Source organism: Ascaphus truei, chromosome 1 (assembly GCF_040206685.1).
Source record: "Ascaphus truei isolate aAscTru1 chromosome 1, aAscTru1.hap1, whole genome shotgun sequence".
Classification (NCBI taxonomy): Eukaryota; Metazoa; Chordata; class Amphibia; order Anura; family Ascaphidae; genus Ascaphus; species Ascaphus truei.
Genome location: NC_134483.1, coordinates 84097879 through 84120654, shown reverse-complemented (window position 1 = coordinate 84120654; position 22776 = coordinate 84097879). Strand labels below are relative to the sequence as shown.

Below are 22776 nucleotides of genomic sequence, written 5' to 3'. Positions count from 1 at the left end.
GAGTCCTTTGTACTGCCTGTGGGATGAATAGTTCTTTTGAAGGCTCCTTGTATTGTCCCTGAATATATACCATGGTGACTCCATGGTCACATTTGTACTTTTTTTTGTGTGTCGCAAAAGCAGCACAAAAAAAACTAATATCAACCAAGTGAAAAGGGGAAAGGAGACCCTTGCTACAGCCTAGGTGTGATGTCAAGAGACGCTGCTTCACTGGGTGAAACAACTATCGAATCGAGAAGAAAAAGAAGTCCCAGTATAGGAAGCACTCAATTCTCTGTGATGCAGGTGAATAGCGGTGGTGAAAAAACGACACATATCTCATATTCAAGAGGGTCTCCGGAGGTTCAGGAGCAGTGGACCTGCTCTGGAGGATCCCCCTGTTCAGGTATCATTAAAAAAAAAGGTGATTTCTGCTTTAATTAAAATGTTTACATTTGACAGTATTAATTGTCTTAATGTAAGACTTGGCAAAGTATGTTGCATGAAGTAAAAGGGAACTTGCTTGTACTAGAACTTTCCATCTGTTTCCAGATTAAACGCAGAGCTTCAGCCTCTGCTGGTCTTATCATTTGGACAGAAGATTCAGAAATGGGAACTAACCCAGTGGTGCTCAACTCCAGTCCCCAAGCTCCCCCAACGGGTCAGGTTTTCAGGATATCCCAGCCAGGGCCGCCAACAGGGTGGGTCTGCCCGGGGTTGGCGTCCTGGGCCTGGTGAGTTGGGGGGTGACCCGGCTCTGCAAGTTGGTCCCGGCCTCTGGCCAGGCCCAGCTGCCGGTCCTCTCGGGGCCGGGCCCCTGCTCTCCCTTAGCAGCAGCCTGCATGACTGTATCCCGGAAGCGCTCTGACGTCAACGCTCTCTCCTTCCGGCGCGCCACGGCATGAGAGGGAGGCCTGTCGGAAGCTCGGCGTGGGATAGAGGCATGCTGGCTGCTGCTGAGGGGAGGGGAGGGGTCCGGCCGCAAGATCACCGGCAGCCGGGCCTGGCCAGAGATCGAGCCCAACTTGCAGTGCCGGCCGCCGGGCCCCCACATCCACTGGACCCGGCCTGATCATCCACACGGTAAGTCTTTTTTTTTATATGTATTGCGGGGGTCTTTTTAATATGTATTGGGGGGGTCTTTTTTTAAAATATGTATTGGGGAGGTGGGGGTCTTTTTAATATGTATTGGGGGGGTCTTTTTTTATATGTATAGGGGGGTGGGCTTTTTTAAAAATATGTATTGGGGGTGAGGGTCTTTTTAATATGTATGGGGGTCTTTTACATGGATTGGGGGGTTGGGGGTCTTTTTTAGATGTATTGGGGGGGCTTGGGGGTATTGTTATATGTATTGGGGGGCTTGGTGGTATTGTTATATGTATTGGGGGGCTTGGGGGTATTGTTATATGTATTGGGGGGCTTGGGGGTATTGTTATATGTATTGGGGGGCTTGGTGGTATTGTTATATGTATTGGGGGGCTTGGTGGTATTGTTATATGTATTGGGGGGCTTGGGGGTATTGTTATATGTATTGGGGGGCTTGGTGGTATTGTTATATGTATTGGGGGGCTTGGTGGTATTGTTATATGTATTGGGGGGCTTGGTGGTATTGTTATATGTATTGGGGGGCTTGGGGGTATTGTTATATGTATTGGGGGGCTTGGTGGTATTGTTATATGTATTGGGGGGCTTGGGGGTATTGTTATATGTATTGGGGGGCTTGGTGGTATTGTTATATGTATTGGGGGGCTTGGGGGTATTGTTATATGTATTGGGGGGCTTGGGGGTATTGTTATATGTATTGGGGGGCTTGGGGGAAATTTTATATGGGTTGGGGTATTTTTTATATGTATTGGTGAGTTTTTTTTATATGATGTGTATATATGAGTAAGAGTGAGACGCACTTCTTTTGGCGGCCCTGATCCCAGCTTCAGCACAGGTGGCTCAATCGAGCCCCTGATTGAGCCACCTGTGCTGAAGCAGAGACTGATTGAGCCACCTGTGCAGAAGCAAGGATATCCTGAAAACCTGATCTGTTGGGGGGGATGCTTGAGGACTGGAGTTGAGCCCCCCTTAACTAATGTAACGGGTTTCCCCCCCCCCCCAATCTCACATTGGCCCGGGTACTCTAACAACCAACCCCCATTACGTGTTTATGTTTGGTGGTGCACCTGCAGGCAACAGGACTCCTGAGTCTCCCGCTTGATGTTATTAGGGGATTTCCAGCAGGACAGGTAGCTGAGGTAGTGGGTGCGAGTTCAACTTACATCATGTGCAGCGCCTCCACCTCATCGGGATCTGTGCTTCCGCAGGGAGATGGTCCTGGTGAGGAACTCCTTCTTGGTGGTGCCATCCACTGCTGAGTAATTTCACACTCACACAGTGGGGGTATCGTTAACAAGGTCATCTTTATTGCAGATTGGGATGTAGCAGACTGCCCCATGCAGCTGCCGGCTCTAGCCGCACATCTCTCCGTGCTGTCCCTTTGCCAGGTACGCCCTCCCAAATTGAAGTGGAATTCCCTCTTCTCCTAGGGAGATCCTCCCTGTGCCAGGTCCCTGGACACAGAGTGGCTTAGACAGGCTGATTGGTCAACCTGGACCGCTAGTTACTTCACTAGGGTCACAAAGTGTTCCTACAATCCCTTATGCAGGAAAATACAACTTCCCAACAACTTCCCACAGCTGCTGGAACACCCTAGAACTAACTGTGTTGTGCTTTATATACTTCAGGAGGCAGACGCATCCCTGATGTCACTATCCAGGGACTCAGAGCATACAGCCACTCCCCTCCATACATAGGGCACCTCACCATGGTGTGAGGGAAAACCTCCATAACTACTGCTGGCATACCTGTACTTACCAGGACTTACTGCCAACGGAGAGAAAGTAATATACCATTATTATGCATGGCTATATACTCCCCCTGGTGAATCCCCACCGTCCCGGCTGGGGCCTAAATTTGGTGTACCTTGCTCCAGGAAACACTGAAAAAGAACACACAAATGAAGCGTTAAATGGTATCACATCCACATAATAATGTAAGAACCTTCCACTCACTGACCAGCAGGGAGCGTTAAAGAAAAGGGCAGACCACTCTTTGACGGGACCTAATAGTAGTGTCGAGGGTCTGGTTTCTTCACCTCCCGCCCCGCTGCATCGGTGACTGTCACGCTATACTCTCGGGGCAAGCCTCGCTCATTACAATACACCACCTTGTGCATATAAATGCTGCGCCCGATTTTCCAAACCCTCATCAGTTGGGAAACCCTCTGCTCAGCCTGAACTCCCTTAATGGCTCCCCCCTTATTAACGATATAATATTCTATATCATTACGAAGCCACCTCTCTCGATTGTCCTCTATTTCCCTCATCAGAGGTTCGGGGACATATGGGTATTCAAGCCCATGAGACCTTTTATATTTGGCTGTAATAGCCCGTTCAGCTCGACAGGCCCGGGTTAATTTAGTTTGCCCAGCCTTTCCTGGTAACACCCATGACAGGGGCTCATCTAACTCCACTGGATCATCTAACCCTCCAGATCCCTTTGGGGTAATAAGACCTCCTTGGATTTGATCCTACCTTACTCGTAGCTCCTTGAGATAGGCCTCATCGTCGAAATCCCCAGGGGCCCACCAATGATCAACCATCCCATCCCTTTCTAGAATGAAACGGGTGCAGTCTATCCAGGCGACATAACCCTCATATAATGGTGCCCACCACCTAGTTTCCCGTACCTCCTCTGAGTTGGGTTCTAGTGGCTCTTCCTCCTCAGGCCTGCCCAAGGATACCCCTGAAGTACCCTCAAATGGCGTAACCTTTCCCCGACGCTGTGACCAGTGTCCACCTGTGATACTTAGCATACTAGTGCTATCACTAGGTACCGACCCTCGTCGGGAAATCCTCCCTCCACCCTCCGACCCATCATCCGAAGTTCCCCAGTCCAGGCTTCCAGTCCTTTCTTCGGTAGGACCCCGGGAATCCCCTGACATCCCCAGGCTAGAGGTAGACCCGAAGGAACCGGTGACAGGGACAGGGGATTGAACTAGGGCCTTGGGGCTAACTTTGGGGATGGACGGGGTTGGGGGACGGGGCCGGACGGTAGGTACCGGCAGGGTCACGGCCTGCTCCTCCGTAATACCTGACTCACGTCCGCCACAAAGTCCGTTCTTTCCTTCGGCAGCTGAGCCTCTCGCTCTCCGGTTCGAGCGCCCACTCCGTCTGTCCGTAGGGGATCGACTCCCACTGCTCGACCGTAGAGGCGCGATCGCCTCCCACTCGACACAGCTCAGGTTGTCCGGAACTGCCTCTGGACACGCATGTGCTGCGACGCCATCTTGGGTTGGGTCCCCAATCGAGACCTCTTCCTCCACGAGGACATCCGGCAACGCCCTTCTGCTGCGCGGTCCAGCCTGACCCTGGATCCGCTCTTCGTTCACCTCCACCCCCGGAATCTGCGGTGAGCACGGAGTTAACCTACTGCTCCGCAGGGTCGGGGTGGATCGACCTCCTTCCGACCCGCTGGTCACCACGGCAGTGGGACTCCGGCGCTCGGGTTGGTGCGGTACTGGAGATACTCGACTCCGTGTCTCCACACCACGAGGGATAACATCTCGCCACGGAATACCACTGGTATGGTACTCCGCCAACAAGTCCTGTTCCTCTGCCAGCCTGGCACACTCCTCGTCCGAGGACTCTAATTTACAGTTTGGGCGGGGTATTCCAGTAGGGGACCGTCGATGGGCTCCTTTCTGGTCACCTCTTCGATGGCTGGTTTTCTCGGCCTTAAGAGCTCGGCTTGATTCCGGCTCCGCGGGACCTGTACTCGCACTCCATAGTGCATCCGGAAGCTCCGCTGCCGACATCGGGGTAGGATCTCTCATCCCCACGGCTTGTACCGGCACAAACGTTGTCATAGGCCACATATATTGCAGTCCACAATGAGGGCATCAAGCCTCGCTGCCCACCGCTCCGCCCGGCAGTCTGCACTGCAGGCAGAGACAGACCACTGTCTCTACACCCTCTACGCGGATAATCAGGAAGCCTCCTGGAGCCGAGTAGGGGTGGGTAGATATCAAGGGACTTTGTTTCACTTTCTCCGTTTGCTCAGCCATGGTCACCAACGGAAGCACTCATCCTAGCGGTCTGTATTGATCAATGGCTCTTCGCAACTGAAGTGCAGGGGATGGTTGAGCAAGCCTTCCCCCCACTTCCTCCATCGGCATCCGGTGGAACTGCAGACCACTCCCCCTGGTTGAAACTAGGGGGATGTCTCGCCGCTTTGTAGGCTGACCCAGCACTGGGGCGGAGTGAGTCATAGTCCATGAGGGCGCGGCTCCAGCTTTCGCGCCAAACTCCCCAACTGGGTGGAGTTTCCTCGTTGCCGCCAATCCTGGCCAACAATTAACAAACTGCAAGGTTGCAAGACTTTCTGCAGCTGGCCCACGCGGTGTCCCGGAAACGCGGGAACCGCCATTTTGGTAAGTACTGTCCTTCTTCATATTTGAGGTAGCGTCTGGCTGTCTGTTTATTGGTGTATAACAAAGTCCATTTCGTTCCTCCCATCTCGCAAGGCTGTCGTCCTCACTAGTCTCGGGGGTATCCTCCCGAGAACATAGGCATGACAAACACGGCGCAGCCACGGCTTTCACGCCTTTCCATAACAAACACACAAGAGTCTCTCCTGTAGCTTGTTCTTCTTCCTCATCCCGGCATCCTGGACCTTCTGCTCTTTGCAGATCCTCCATTCTGACGGTCGTTTCTCGATCACTGTATACGGGATTATTGTACATGGAGCTCCGCTCTGCGGGGCAGCTACCACATCAGTACAATAAAACATGCCTTGTACACCACCTATGTACCTAACGTAGATCTAACTCGTGTTTGCGCTACCTCAGGCTAGGCTCACTCTCTCAGTGTCTACTGTATCTCCTTCCTCCCAGTCTGTGCTCTCTTCGGTAAGTGATCTGGAATGGCTAGAGTACTCTGGGGCTTCCATGCAGTACTTGGGCGTCTACCTCTCTTGGTCAGCCTAGTGCAGACCTCCAGGAGTCCTGACCTAGTTAACAGGCTATCCCTTCAGGCGTCCTACCCCTAGCGCGACCTCAAGGTGACTCGGACAGCTATAGCCCCTCTCCAGACCCACTAACTCCTCTCAGGTTCCCAGGTTATCCCTGCGGTTCCATCCCAACGCAGCACAAAGTGGCAGCATACACTTTCCCTGTTTCCTAGCGTGTGCCTAGCAAAAGCCTGTCCTGTTGACAGATATATATCTCAGCAGCGCCTCCAATTGTAACGGGTTTCCCCCCCCCCAATCTCACATTGGCCCGGGTACTCTAACAACCAACCCCCATTACGTGTTTATGTTTGGTGGTGCACCTGCAGGCAACAGGACTCCTGAGTCTCCTGCTTGATGTTATTAGGGGATTTCCAGCAGGACAGGTAGCTGAGGTAGTGGGTGCGAGTTCAACTTACATCATGTGCAGCGCCTCCACCTCATCAGGATCTGTGCTTCCGCAGGGAGATGGTCCTGGTGAGGAACTCCTTCTTGGTGGTGCCATCCACTGCTGAGTTATTTCACACTCACACAGTGGGGGTATCGTTAACAAGGTCATCTTTATTGCAGATTGGGATCTAGCAGACTGCCCCATGCAGCTGCCGGCTCTAGCCGCACATTTCTCCGTGCTGTCCCTTTGCCAGGTACGCCCTCCCAAATTGAAGTGGAATTCCCTCTTCTCCTAGGGAGATCCTCCCTGTGCCAGGTCCCTGGACACAGAGTGGTTTAGACAGGCTGATTGGTCAACCTGGACCGCTAGTTACTTCACTAGGGTCACAAAGTGTTCCTACAATCCCTTATGCAGGCAATACAACTTCCCAACAACTTCCCACAGCTGCTGGAACACACTATCACTAACTGTGTTGTGCCTTATATACTTCAGGAGGCAGGCGCATCCCTGATGTCACTATCCAGGGACTCAGAGCATACAGCCACTCCCCTCCATACATAGGGCACCTCACCATGGTGTGAGGGAAAACCTCCATAACTACTGCTGGCATACCTGTACTTACCAGGACTTACTGCCAACAGAGAGAAAGTAATATACCATTATTATGCATGGCTATACTAACCTATGCTTCATTTTGTACAGCACCTCTAGTAAAGCTATGCATCCCCCCCCACATTTTATATGCAAGCTGCGCTTTATTATAACTTTATACCAACAGAAAAATAGATGGCGAATCTGCATTGCTACATACTTTATCAAATATGTTCTCCTCATGTCATGAATTTTTCTTCTCATTTGTAGATTTTCTTCCTTTATGGTCCTGTCGTTGTCACGATGCCGTGAAATAATTTCTTTTAGAACCGTCTTCGGTTGTGATATTAATGGCGCTAAAGAACAAAGAAAAACAATGTAAGAAATCCCCACGTCCACATTATGTACCAGTAAAGCTGTCGGTGCTTACTCATGTACTGCACAGCTTTTTTCAGGTAGCTCTAGAAGTTATAGCTTGCAGACTGTAAAAAAGTAAAGGACAGAAATATGCACACAACGTTGTCAATTTTGACAATTAATGATAGTACAGCTAGTAAGTAACAGATTGTAAATCTGAAGTTCAAGCAATATCCTGCATGTATGTGTTTAAAAAAAAAATCAGTTCTGTACTATGAGAAAATACTTGTAGCATTTTTTTTAAAACAATGTTTAGACATTTTTAACATATTCTAATGTAACAAGCATTTTTGTTTCTATAGAAACCATTTACAAAGTCACACCCCTTCCTCTTCTGAGACAGTCCCTGGCTCATGAGCACTTCCTTCTCTCTAGCAGCGCACCAATTGTATCTAGTAACTGCCTGTTCACATGATCTTCCTCACAGAACTTTGCATCGTGGGTAATGTTTTGCAGCAATAACTGAATTAAATAACCCTGAGCAAAGCGATCAATTGCAGGAGAACGGATCGATCTGCAGCTTAGTTAATCACTTGTCAGTGTGCAGATCGTATTGATGCACATATTGAATGGTGGAAAAAAAGAAATTTAAAACGGCAGCTTGAACTGCAGCTTTAAAGTAATGTCTCACTTAGAAATAAATATAGAAGAAGCAACAAAGTGAAAGTACTCAGCTATTTAACTTATTTATCATTTTAGTTATTATTCCATAATTTAAGATATGTTCATTTACGCTGGAAAACCTTGGTGTACAATAACACATAAAATGCAATATACCATACAGCTTTTGTTAGGACACATTTCTATTTTTCAGTCTCCGCTATTATGAATCCTATATAGCGTATTTTGTAATAAGGTTTTTTATTACTGTGTATCTATCACTTTTTGCCGTTCTTGCAGTCCGTGTTCGTATTTGTGTGTATACGGTATATGGTAATTTTCACTATGTTCATGTGGTGGCTTTAATATTGCACTTTAGAGGATCCGGTTACTACACGATGAACTTAATGATCTCTTCATCTGTTGTATTTTTTCCCCTTGCTGGTCTTTGGTTGGCCAGTCAGGAATTAGGTGTGATCACTAGGTTACTATTTGTTTGCATAGAAAATGTAATGACGTCAGCAAGAGTCATTACGTGATGACTATGATTGCACAGGTGTTTTCTCACGGTAATAGGTATATAAGGGATGTTTATGTGACCCACTAGCATTTTGACAAAGGTCCAAGTTGGGGACCGAAACGTTGATTTCACTTCAATAAAGAGAGGGGAGGAGAGAGTGCAAAGAGGAGCAGGGCATGATGGAGGAAAGAATAAGGTGGTCTATGGGGTAGTCTTGACTACTGAGGCCCATAATACCATTTTCTCCACCAACTGCAGAGGCAGATGCTGGAGGTGAAGATCAAAGAAGGACCACTAAACGATCGTTACTTGCGAACCGGTATCCAGCAGAGTAGAGGCGTAGATTGCCTCAATAAGTACCTGTGCTATAGCCGTAGGACCTACTCGGCAATAGGCCTCCTGTGAATCTTCCTTTTCGGGGCTAGCCAAAGGATTGCTTTTTGTAGAGGTGGCCGGCCGCTCCACCGGGTGCGTGACGAACGTCCGGGCCGAAGGGGTGGGTGTTGCCGACTGCTTGCAGTCTCTTGCCAGGTGACCTTCCTTATTGCAGGTATAACAACGCGTACCCAGGGTCGCGCCGGAAATGGATGTAGGGGCCGGGTTCTGGGGCACCCTGGGGGCTGGAGACAGGGGTCTCTTGAGGGTGGCTATCTTCGGAACCCTCCGTCTCGTTAGGCTTCTGGGACGGGGTCCCCTTATTCTCTCCTTTGCGAGAATCCTTAGGCTTCTTGGGAGGGTGTAGCCGTGCATGAGCCTCATGCCCTTTCACCTGGCTCAATAGCCCCTTAAACGTAGGAGGACTCCCTTGTAGGAGAACACATCAGATCAGGAGGGCTATATGATGGGTGTGATCCCCTCAAGAACTGTTTGCGGCGAAATTCACGTACATCAGAGGCTGAAATAAATTTGTGGGAGCGTAGAGCCCATAGTGCTAACTGTATACGGTGGATGAAGGCAGACAGTTCTTCCCCTTCTTTCTGTCAAAGGCTGTAGAATTTAGACCAAAGTTCACTTTCGTCTTCCTCCAGGCCATAAGCCTGAGTTAAGAAGTCAACTAACATCTGCGCCGTAATGTCCGCATTCTGCTCCCGATGCATTCTTACCATCGGTGAAGCCGGGGGCTTTAGGCATTCCACTATCCGCTGCCTCTTGACAGCTTCGGAGCAGAACCAATTTTATAGCACTTGTAAGGTATGGTCCTTCCACTCCTCAAACAATTCTTCCCTCGCGGGCATTGGCGACACCCCAGAAAAGGCTTTTCACTTACTATAGTGATGGGCCAGGACGAATGGCTTAGGTTCCCTGCCAGCTGCTGTATTGCTTCAGTGAGTACCTGATCTCCATCCGAGCTGCAGGAACTGTGGCTGCTCCAACCAGACTGTCGGCCGCCACCGGATGCGGCAATGGCCTCGCTCCTACTTGAGCTTCTTGGGGATGGTAAAGACACAACCGCCCGGGGGCTCCACCAGGGTAGGGCCACAATTAGAGTCCTCCATTTTTATGGTCAGTTCAGGGTATATGAGGTGACATCCGCTGGGCGGGGCTCAGGAAAATGCAGGACCTGTGGGCCATCTTTCTCCTGTAAGTCACAGTTGCAGTTAACCAAGACCATGCTCCATAGAAGTGCAGGTCCCATTCTAGGTCTAAGAGGCAGGCATCAGCTAACCCCGGGAACTGACTCAATGCTAGGCACACATCATATAAGGAGGCTGCCAATGGGTCATGCCCAACGGCGACCATGTGGCGGAAAGGTATCTGACATTCCAGAGCCCATTCACGGACCCCCTCTGTCTGGACGGTAGGAACATGATCTCTTACTTAGTTTGGTTCTTTACTTTAGATCGGGCACCCCAGGTATGAATCTAAGCAGCGCCTCCAAATGTAACACCCTTTCCCTATGGGAAATAGAGGTATTTATGGTACTAGTGCTACTGTTTAACTTACAGAAGGCCTGAGCCTCTGCTCCTGGGGAGCCTGGGGTGACTGTTGGCCAACCCAGAGGGCAATTTTTTTCCCCCCTTGCTTGGCGGCATGCTGCGGTGGCGGCGGCGGCATCTCCCAACATCCTGCTGCAACTCCCACCTCCAACTGTAGTGAACATGGCTGCAAGCGTCATATGATGCCGCGTTACCATGGCAATTGGACGCTACGTGACGTCATGACACTACACGCCCTCACGTTGCCAAGAAATGTGATGCCGCGTAGCATCATGACGTCACGTAGCATCCAATTGCCATGGCAACGCAGTGTTATATGACGCCGCGCAGCCATGTTCACTGCAGTTGGAGGAGGAATTGCAGAAGAATACCGGAGAACGGCGGAGACTTGGCCACCACAGCACGCCGCCACCCGCCCCCGCAGCACACCGCCGCTACCCGGAGATTAACGGGCTAAACCCGTAGCCCGGAGGAAAATGTATTACTGAGTAGATACAAATGTTGCAAAGAATGTTTACAAACACTGTTAGTGTGCAAATTTATGTGCTAGCATATGGGCTAATCAGTCAGCCACTATTTACTTCACTATACCTGTTGCAGGGTACATGCAACCACACATGCGGGTTCTCTTCTTTATTGAGCCTTAAAAATATACAGCAGGCAAAAACAAAATAGCTTCTCTTCAGCATAGAAAACAAGGCAGCTTCTCTTCACCATGCAGGACACAGACAATTCATCAAATATGTACTTTGAAAAACAGACCTTATAGCAGTAATCTCTTCAGTATTTCAGTCCTGTCTCCTGACCAGCTAGCTTGCATGTGTGTACAGCCTGGGGGTTTTAAAACACCTTGATTATGCAGCTGGGGTCAGACTAATTAAGCAGCCCTTCTCAACTGAAACTTAACCTCGTCACTGCTGCACTGCAAGCCTAAACATAGGTTTGCCAGGTATATGGCTGGGGACGTTCATTCACCCTGTCACATTCCTCCCCTGTTAGTGTGTGGCTGGGGCCACGCACGGCTGAAGCCCGACCATCCACCCCTTCTCTAGAAAAGAAGTCAGCATTTGCATTTTCTTTTCCAGGCCTGTGCTGAATCTCAAATGAGAAGGGTTGGAGGGCCATATACCACCTGGTCAATCTAGCATTGGAGTCCTTCATACTAACCACTTCAATGGAGCATGGTCCGTCACCAGAGTAAAATGGACTCCTGACAGGTAATGCCTCAAAGCCTCGATTGCCCACTTTACTGCAAGGCACTCCTTCTCAATCACTGAGTAGTTTTTTTCCCTCGGGAACAATTTCCTACTCAGAAAAAGGATCGGATGTTCCACTCCCTCAAACTGTTGTGACAACACTGCCCCTAGCCCTATCTCTGATGCATCGGTTTGCACTACAAAAGGCCTGTTGAAGTCTAGGCTTCTAAGGACCGGACCCTCTGATAGACACCTTTTTATGTCCTCAAAGGCTCTTTTACTCTCCCTTGACCATACCACTTGTGTAGGGGCACACTTTTTTGTGAGGTCCGTTAATGGGGCCGCAACTTCCGAGTAGTTGGGGATGAACCGCCGATAGTACCCTGCTAAACCCAGCAGAGAGCGTACCTGTGTTTTTGTTTGGGGGGTCGGAACGTCTTTCAGGGCAGCTACCTTGTTGGCTAATGGCCTTACTTTCCACCTCCCACTGCATACCCTAAGTATTTGGTTTCCGCCTTACCTAAGGCACATTTCTTAGGGTTGGCTGTGAGCCCTGCCTCTCTTAGAGATTTGAGGACCGCTTTCAGCCTATTTAGATGGGCCCACCAGTGTTTACTATAAATGACAATGTCATCTAGGTAGGCTGCGGCATAAGCCCTATGGGGTCTCAGCACTTTATCCATGAGTCTCTGAAATGTGGCTGGGGCTCCATGCAGTCCAAATGGCATTGTCACAAACTGGTATAAACCCATGGGAGTGGCAAAGTCTGTTTTGCATTTGGACTTTTCCTCTAAAGGTATTTGCCAGTTTCCTTTTGTTAAGTCCAGCGTGGATATATATTCCGCATTACCAAGGGCGTCAATTAACTCGTCCACCCTTGGCATTGGATATGCGTCAAACTTGGATACCGCATTGACCTTTCGGAGGTCCACACAAAATCTTACCTTCCCATCCGGTTTAGGGACCATAACTAGTATATAACTAGTATATAACTATAACTATAACTACACCACTCACTGCATGATTCCTCAATCACTCCTAAGTGTAACATTTCTTGTACCTCCTTCTCTACCAGGGCCCTACGACTTTCAGGCAACCTATAAGGACGGGAACGTACTTTTACCCCAGGTGCTGTCTCGATTACATGTGTAATTAAATTAGTTTTCCCTGGCAAATCAGAAAAAACATCATGGAATTGTGTAATTATTTCTAACAAGTCCCCTTTTTGTTCAGAAGACAACTGTCTACCCATTGGGATTTTATCGTCACCCATGATGTTTTCCCGTGGGGGCTGAGGACCCAAGTCTGTTTCCTGCTCCACCGGGTGGATGAATAGAGAATATCTTCCAGGGTTTCAGCAAGTTCACATAGTAAATTTGTTTACCCTTCCTGGACCCTGGTTGAGCGATCTCGTAATCCACATCACCCGTGCGGCGGAGTACTTCGAATGGGCCCTGCCATTTGGCTAGGAGTTTGCTCTCACAACTAGGTAACAACAACATCACCTGATCTCCTGGGTGAAACACTCTCATACGAGCATTTTGATTGTAATGTCTCCTCTGACTGTCCTGGGCTGATCTAAGATTCTCCCTAGCAAAATGCCCGACCACATCTAGGTGCTTCCTAAGGTCCAATACATATTGCAGGGTATTCTTAGAAAGGGACCACTGTTCCTCCCAGGACTCCTTTAGGAGGTCTAGGATACCCCGGGTTTGGCGGCTATACAGCAGTTCAAATGGAGAGAATCCCATGGAGGCCTGGGGAACTTCCCGCACTGCAAACAGCAGAAAAGGGAGAAGTTCATTCCAGGCTCTCTTCTCTGAATCTACAAATTTCCTCAGCATCCCTTTTAGAGTTCGGTTAAATCTTTCCACCAATCTGTGAGTCTGTGGATGGTAGACCGATGTCTGAACAGACTTGACCTCTAGTAATTTTAAGATATCCTGCATCAGTTTAGCCATAAAATTTGTACCTTGGTCTGTCAACATAACCTGGGGAAGTCCAACCTGTGAGAACAGCTCCAACAACTTGTTGGCTACTTGCTTCGCCGTTGCTGTTCTCAGGGGGAACACCTCAGGATATCTTGTTGCATAGTCAACTATTACAAGAATAAACCTGTGTCCTTTTGCAGAAGGTTCTAGAGGTCCTACCAAGTCTACCCCAATCCTCTCAAAGGGAACTGACACCAAGGGTAGAGGAACCAAAGGGGCTGTTTTTTGTCCCTTCGGACTAGTTAGCTGGCACTCCGGACATGTCGCACATAACTTAGCAATATCACTATGCATCCCTGGCCAATAGAATTGGGATGAAATACGGTCCAATGTTTTATCCCTGCCCAGGTGACCACCCCAAGGGACAGTATGGGCTGGAGTGAACACAGATTTAACAAAAGCCTTGGGAACCAATATCTGTCTGGTGACTTCCCCTGTTTGTGTCTGCCTATTCACCCTATATAGGATATCCTTTGATAGCTCAAAATGGGGGAATACTATCATCCCCTGTGCATCTAAAATCTGTTCATCAATTTGCACCACCTTACATACTGTCTCGCAAGGACTGGGTCTTCCCTTTGCTTCTGGCGAAAGTCAGAGAGGTACAGGTCTGGAAAATCTCCAGGGCCCATATCCCCCTCCCTTTGGCCATCCCCAGCCATCATTTGTGACCTCTGACTACTAGAATGGTCACCTTGAGACCCAGATTTCTGCAACCAGTCCTGTTTGTCCAAGCGTCTTTGCTTCCGGGTCTTTTGAACCCGGTGTCTACTGGGAAAAAGGTCTGCCGAGAAGGGGAACAGTTTGCCAGGGTTCTCCTGAGCCACAGAAGGAGGTTCCTCGTGAAAGACTGAGGCCATTAGGTCCGCAAAGAAAGGCCAGTCCCGACCGAGCACAACGGGGGCAGGTAGCCAAGGAGCGACTCCTACTTCGAGGTAAGCCTCCTGACCTTTTACCTGTAGCCGGATTTTGGCCGTCGGATAAGGTTTTACATCGCCGTGTATACATTCTATGCTCCATGGGGAGTCAAAAGAACACATGTTGGGCGGTAACAGTTCCTGGAGGACCAGAGTTTTCCCAGAGCCCGAATCTACAAGGGCCTGGACGTTTTTTCCCCCAATCCGGGCTGGAAGTAGCCAGGGCTTGTAATTTTCCCTAGAAAAAGCCGAGGCGACGGTTCTGCTGAATGAACAATCCATCAGTGGACAGTCCACATACCGGTGGCCTTGTTCTCCGCAGGCAGAACATGGAGAGGGTTCTATCGCAGGAGGGGGCTGTGGATAGCGCTCCGCTGGACCGGTTACTGGAGACCAGGCATCTGGTCGGTCCTGTGGGCGACATCCTCGGAAGTTCCTCTCACTTTGCGACGAGCCGACATCCGGAAGGAGATGAGGGTCTCTGCGGGGACCAGCATTTGGACCCCGTCTTTGCTGGAATGACTGCTCCTTCCTTTGGACTTGGCAGTTCTGTGACGGGCCGTAGGTTCCCCATTGATCCGACCTCCCTCTTTGGGCATCCGCAAGTGCTGGTGGAGTCGGGTCCAGGACACTCTCCTGCTGCTCAGCCCCAAGGAAGTTCTCCACGATTCGGACCGCCAAAGCTAGGGTTTCAGCAGCGTGGCGTTTTACCCACGAGTGTGCGGGAGGGGGTATTACTTGTAGAAATTGTTCCAAAACCACCTGCTCAAGAATTGCCTCCTTAGTGCACTCCTCGGGTTGTATCCAGCGCGTATACAAGTCCAATAATCGCTGAGCGAGGACCCGGGGTCTCATCTTAGCGGTGTACTTCATGTTCCGGAACTGCTGCCGGTAGGTCTCTGGGGTCAGACCTAAGCGATCCAGTATGGTGGCTTTTACTTGGCGGTAGTCCATTGCCTGATCTGTAGGGAGGCCCTGATATGAGGCCTGGGCTTCAACTATGAGGAGCGGGGCCAAAGCAGTTGCCCAGCGATCTGCAACCCAGCCCTGAGCTTCGGCGACTCTTTCAAATGTTAGTAAAAAAGCCTCTGGATCCTCTTTCGGAGCCATTTTCCTCAGGAGTATCGGGGGTCTGCTGGCCAGTTCTGCACCGGCAGACCCTTGGAATTGGGTCAGCAGCTTGGCAATCCGCTCTTCCTGTGCTGTCTGTAGTCTTTCATCTCTCTCCGCTTGCAGCCGGACCTGCTCACACAGAAACGCTTTCAACATTTCTTCCATTCTTGTGTGTGTGTGGCCCTTTAACTGCAGGAGCCTTTTGAAAAAAATCAAATCTCACTTCTTGACACCATATGTTGCAGGGTACATGCAACTAGACACGTGGGTTTCTTGACAAGGCTGTTTTATTTTGCTTTGAAAAATATACAGCACACAAAACAAAAGTAGCTCTTTTTCAGCAACAAACGAAAATGGCTTTTTCTTCAGCAAACCAAACAAAACAGATTCTCTTTAGCAGACAGTTTATATATATGCAGCTACCCTTTTTCTATGCAGGGGTCAGACAGTTCACAGTTTCACTACTTTGCTACTCAGACCTTGTTTTCAGGAATCACTTTAGCAGCTTACTCCTCTCTCATCAACAGCCAGCTCCATGTGTCTACAACCTGGGTTTTAACACACCTTGATTAGGCAGCTGGGATCCAACTAATTGTCCTGAGGTTCCCAGCTGAAATTAACCTAGTCAGTGCTGCACTGCAGACTAGACATAGGTTTTCAAGGCATATAACTGGTGGCTTTTATTTACCCTGTCACAGGTAGTTAAGGACACGTCCCAGAAAGTGGGCTTAGTCTGTTCCCAAATGCAGGAGTTTAGGATTAAAACCATGCTTTTGGGATATCAAATTAGAATTCAAGATAGAGGGTTTATTTTTGCCAATTAACAAGTGGATTCTCTTATTTCCAAATTCAAGCCTCTTTAAAGGACCTGATATTGTTATGTAGTTACATATGTTAGGTTTACTGTTTTGATTCTGTTTATTTTATGAAACTGTCTGCATTTACTATATTACAAAGCAGCAGATGATTGGTTGGACAGCGGGACCGCTGCTCAACTTATTTGGCATATCACTTTGCAAATCACGGATCAATAAGTATTTATGCCTCTAAAGATTGTACCCAAATATATACTCGCTATTGTATTATTGGACATCATTGTTCTTACATTTGAGTGCCCGTCCTAGAGCTCGAAACGGCTCCCCCTTTTTTTTCTATTTTTTGCATTTACTATATTGTATGTTCTTGTAAATGTTCTTTTTCTGTAACTAAGCTCTGTACTACTTTTGTATGTTACATCCAAAATATAATAAGTATTGTCTTGGGTTCTAATTGAACTTTGCACGTTTTGAAGAGAGTTACTGCATTTTCGGATAACTTTTGCTACAATAGGTTTGTATCTGTGTTAATCATATTTTTTTCCTAGGAAACGGGACCAATGACGCCTAGAGGTAAGAATTTAAAATTATCCTTAGTGGCAGCGACTTAAGGTGCATTCTGACGAATTGATGGGAGATATTATTCATTTTAGGGACCCTGCAGGGTGATAAGTGAGTCAGGTGGAAAGCTGGAGGTATTAACCCTTGTCACATACACAGGTCCCACGTTCACAGTCGTGACGTTCGTGACAATGGGCAGTTTCAAGTGTTTGAAATCTGAACTTTGAGAACATTCGTTCATATGTCCATGTGGAAAGGCAGAAGGGATTTTGGAATTCAAGTGAAACATGCCAAAACTCATCCTCAGATTCATGTCATCTTTTTCATTTTTTATTTTAAACTAAGCAAACTTTGGGGTTTGCAAATGGAGAAGTCACAAGCGTTTTTGGGACAAAAATTTGGCATGAATCCCTGATGCATTCTAAAGTCTGTTATATGGAAAACAATTGTAATAATCTTGTGTTTCTGTTGGATTTCCTATGTTAGGAGTTTAAGTACCTTAGCTAGTCAACTTACCAGCAGGCAACACGTGTCTCTTGTTTCTTGTTGCTTTCTGCAGTGTGTGAGCGAGGTAACGATGGCCCGTCTCGTGAAGGACAGCACAAAAGGTTGTGAAAACATAATGATCGGCATTTTTCAAAACTCCGAGAAGCTTAGAAACCTTCCGGTCTTGAGACTCTTCTATCTGTGCAATATAAAATAGACCAATCAGATATTCTCCTATGGACACCATTGTCTGGATGCTTATTTTTTATAGCACTGGATACGGTACATTTTGGCAATTCTTAAAATAACACAATTTGTTACCATCACTGCATGTGAGAAAGGCGGGCAACTAATTATAACAGATCTGAATATGGGGGTATTTGATGTGGTGTTAAACTGATAGATCGATGTATCTCAGTCGGTATCCAAGTATGGCAGCTTATGAATGGGGGGACTTTAATCAGAGGTGGTTAATCAAAGGGAAATGTTACATGATACACATATTATAATGGGATGTATGAAATTCTCTGTCTGCATCAAATTTTAAGACACTGTTAACAGTTTTCTTACATATAGTTACATAGTAGATGAGGTTGAAATAGGACATATGTCCATCAAGTTCAATCTATGCCAAATTTAGACGACAGATACTTATCTTATATCCGTACTTACAGTATTTTGATCAAGAGGAAGGCAAAGAAAAAACCCCAGTAACATATCATCCAATGCTGTCTCATAAGGGGATATTACATTCCTTCCTGACTCCAAATATTGGAAATCCAATTACATCTTGATCAACATTCTTCCCATGTTTACTTATTTGGTTTTCCTTTCTAAAAAGATGTCCAACCTTTTTTGGAACAAATCTATTGTATCTGCCATCACAGTTTCCATGGGTAATGAATTCTACATTTTAACTGCCCTTACTGTAAAGAACACTTTCCTTTGTTGCTGGTGAAATCTCCTTTCCTCCAAACTTAGGGGATGACCCCATGTTTTTGCACTGCCCTTGGGATGAATAGTTCTTTGAAAGCAACTTGTATTCTCCCCAAATATATTTATATATAGTTATCATATCCCATTTTAGGCGCATCTTTTCTAATGTAAACACATGTAAATTAGCTAGCCCCTCCTCATAAGTCAGATTTTTCATCCCCTTTATTAATGTGATGGCTCTTCTCTAAACTTTTTCTAGTTCCATAATGTATCTTTATGGAATGGTGCCCCAAACTGTACTCCATATTCAAGGTCTGGTCTTACTAATAATTTATAGAGGGGCATAATTATGTTTACTTCCCTTCCGTCCATTGCCCGTTTAATGCAAGATAAGATCTTGTTTGCCTTTGCAGCTACTGCATGACATTGGGCACTATTGCTAAGCCTGCTGTTTACAAGCACTCCTAAATCCTTCTCCATCAAGGATTCCCCCAATGTATCCCCATTTAATTTGTATTGTAAGTCGCTTGTTTATTCTTGTTTCCCAAATGCATAACCTTACATTTATCTGTATTAAACCTCATCTGCCATTTACCTGCCCAAGTTTCCGGTCTATCCAAGTCCTTCTGGAGAGAAATGATATCTTGCTCTGATTTTACTACCTTTCACAATTTTGTGTCATCAGCATATGAGGCATCCAAAATAAGGAAATCTAATAAAAATGTGCTGGAGTGGAGCTAACAACCCCTAAACAACAGAATCACAATTTCTTAACTAAAGCCAAAAATCCATATGGAAATACAATACATTGCTATCATAGGGTAATGTAAGAGAAATCATTACATTATCCTACTGCAAATATTTTTTTAACCTGTTTTCCAATGCATTGCAAGAAATGCCCCAAACTGCCAGATCGGCTACTAAGGTGGACATAGAATAAGCCCTTTCATTACGTTTTCATCAACATCCTAAGTGCTAATAAGGCTATTTAGACCCTCTCATGGGGAGCCAAGGTAGGCTTATTGGTAAATCACATACTCCATCAACATTATGGTTCTCTATGACCTTCAGGACCTAGGAACACCTACAACTAAGTCATCTTGTAATCCAAGAGTCCAAGTAAATCAAAATAAATAAAGGAGAAGGAACTTACCCTTGAGAAAGCGACTTCACCGCCTAAGCGAAACATACGTCGGGTACACGCTGACGTCACTACCGTCAGCGCCAGGTCCATACTGGGACAACACGAACCAGGAAGCTAAGTATACTCGCTCTCCAATGCTGGCGCTCTGTATTTTTTTCCCTAGCGCTCAAACTAATTCCATTGGGGTACCTTACCATAGGTTGACTCATTAATTTCTGACCTATACTAATACGCTTTTACAACTGCGTTTATACAGACCTATACAGCGCATACCTCCACCAGTGGTAGGGATTCTATAGAGATACCTACCCACCTACCTGTCCTTACACAGATTATCCCTAAGAGTAGGGTAATTAGGGTGACTGGAAGCACTAGCGTTTAATCGGAGCACTCACAATTTAGCCTCAGGGACTTTGCAGGGATCCCCACTTACCTGCCTGTCCTACCACAGTATAGCTTAACACTGAGGGTGCATTTAGGTGTTTGCTCCGCTGTTTATGTTATAGGGTCCACAAGCATCTCCTGTCTTTTAGTAAGTGTGCCAAGCTTTATGTATCGTGTTTAGTATTAGCCACGGTGTTACTCATATGCTTCTTTAAGCAAGTGTGTGGGTATTGAAGGGGTGGGCATTCCAGAGGTACAGGGCAGAAAGTGAGAAAGGTTTAAGGCAGGAGAGGGCTTTAGATACAAAGGGGGTAGAGAGAAGACATCCTTGAGCAGAACGCAAGAGTCGGGATGATGCATATTCACACATTTCTAGTTTTAGGCCCAAAGGGTTAAAGCTGCAGTTCAGTCTATATCCTGCATGTGTGTTTTTTTTAATAAATCAGTTCTGTAGTAAGAAAAAATACTTTTAGCATTTTCTGTTTTTAAAAAAACAACTTTGAAAGACCAATTTTCTTGTATTCTATTTTAACAAGCATTTGCTAAGGCACTGCCCCTTCATGGCCTGTCACAAACCCAGGCACACCCCTTTGTCAGCACTGCCCTCCCTCTCTCTAAACGTGCACTAGCATCTGGTCACATGATCTTCCTCATACAGTAGTACATTCAAGGAAGCTGGAGAAAAGGGATCAGCCATGCATAGCAGCTCGGATAGGCGATTTCAAACTTATTACAGTGTTTATTCCATTCATTGCACGTGTATATAATGTAAAATTGTAATAATTCCATTTATAGCAAACGTGTATATGTGAATATTATTTAGATGTATATGTATGTTACTGAAATGTGGAGTGAGTGTGTAGGTAAATACACACAATACACTTCCACTGCATATATATATATATATATATATATATATTATATATATTATATATTATATATGTATGTATATGTGAAGTTATGTGAGTAAAAAAGTGACAAAAACCCTCCATAGCAAGGCAAATAGCAAATGGAAATATTACTGTATGCTCATTTGTATGTATATATATATATATTTATATACACACACACTTCAAATACGGATAGTGATTCACGTAAATGATATATATATATTCACTTTCTGGGAGTATAAGAGTGACTGTCCTGTTGTTCCTTTTTTTGTATCCATCATTGAATGGTATGCACCCTCTCTTTACGTTTATTTTATACTAGCTGAGAGACCCGGCGTTGCCCGGGATGTAATGTTCCCGCTCCTCTCTCTCTCCTCACCCCTCCCCCTCTCTCTGTTTGTCCCCCATTCACATCAATCCAGTTCCCCCCCTCCCTCCTTTACAGCTTCATGCAGTGTGTGTGCGTCAGTCATTGTGTGTGCGTCAGTCAGTCAGTGTGTGTGCGCGCGCGTCAGTGAGTCTGACGCAGAAACACAAACACACACACAGACTGACTGACGCACACACACACACAGTCAGTGTGTGCGTGTGTGTGTGCCTCAGTCAGTCAGTGTGTGCGTGCGGCAGTCAGTCAGTCATTCAGTCAGTGTGTGGGTGTGGGGGTGTGCGCGCGCGCGCGTCAGTAAGTGTGTGTGTGTCAGTCAGTGTGTGTGTGTGTGTGTCAGTCAGTGTGTGTCAGTCAGTGTGTGTGTGTGTGTGTCAGTGTGTGTGTGTGTGTGTGTGTCAGTGTGTGTGTGTGTGTGTCAGTGTGTGTGTGTGTGTGTGTGTCAGTGTGTGTGTGTGTGTGTCAGTGTCAGTGTGTGTCAGTGTATGTGTGTGTGTGTGTGTGTCAGTGTGTGTGTGTGTGTACCATTCATTGTGTGTGTGCGCGCGCGCGTCAGTCTGTGTGTGTGTGCGCGTGGGTGTGGGGGTGTGCGCGCGTGCGTCAGTCAGTGTGTGTGTGTGTGTCAGTGTGTGTGTGTGTGTGTGTGTGTGTGTGTCAGTGTGTGTGTGTGTGTGTGTCAGTGTGTGTGTGTGTGCAGCAGTCAGTGTGTGTGTGTGCAGCAGTCAGTGTGTGTGTGTGCAGCAGTCAGTGGGTGTGTGTGCAGCAGTCAGTGTGTGTGTGTGTGTGTGTGTGTGTGTGTGTGTGTGTGTGTGTGTGTGTGTGCGCGCGTCAGTCTGTGTATGTGTGCGTGTGGCTGTGAGGGGTTGTGTGCATGCGGCTGTGAGGGGTTGTGTGCGTGCGTCAGTATGTATGTGTGTGTGTCAGTCAGTGCGTCAATCAGTCAGTGTGTGTATGTGTGCATGCGTCAGTCAGTCAGTGTGTGCGTGCGTCAGTGTGTGTGCGTGCGTCAGTCAGGGTGTGTGCGTGCGTCAGTCAGGGTGTGTGCGTGCGTCAGTCAGGGTGTGTGCGTGCGGCTGTCAGTGTGTGTACGTGTGGCTGTCAGGGTTTGTGTGCGTGCGCCAGTCAGGGTTTGTGTGCGTGCGCCAGTCAGGGTTTGTGTGCGTGCGCCAGTCAGGGTGTGTGTGCGTGCGTCAGTCAGGGTGTGTGCGTCAGTCAGGGTGTGTGCGTGCGTCAGTCAGGGTCTGTGCGTGCGTCAGTCAGGGTGTGTGCGTGCGTCAGTCAGGGTGTGTGCGTGCGTCAGTCAGGGTGTGTGCGTGCGTCAGTCAGGGTGTGTGAGTGCGTCAGTCAGGGTGTGTGCGTGCGTCAGTCAAAGGGCAGGCGTGGGGGGGGTGAAGGGCAGGGGTAGGGGGGTGAAGGGCAGGGGTAGGGGTGGGTGAAGGGTAGGGGTGGGTGAAGGTCAGGGTTAGGGG

At 47.6% G+C, this 22776-nt stretch overlaps 1 protein-coding gene across 2 annotated transcripts in view; it reads right to left on the bottom strand.

Moving 5' to 3' along the window:
• LOC142489569 (uncharacterized) overlaps positions 1-22776 on the bottom strand; it is a 51667-nt gene that overhangs the window by 9278 nt on the left and 19613 nt on the right. For both annotated transcript variants that reach the window (XM_075590578.1, XM_075590586.1), the window contains exons 3-4: positions 17599-17767; positions 7236-7371 (exon numbers count right to left, since the gene is read on the bottom strand). In XM_075590578.1, the coding sequence (XP_075446693.1) occupies positions 7236-7371; positions 17599-17767 (305 nt within the window). The remainder of the gene's footprint in view (positions 1-7235; positions 7372-17598; positions 17768-22776) is intronic.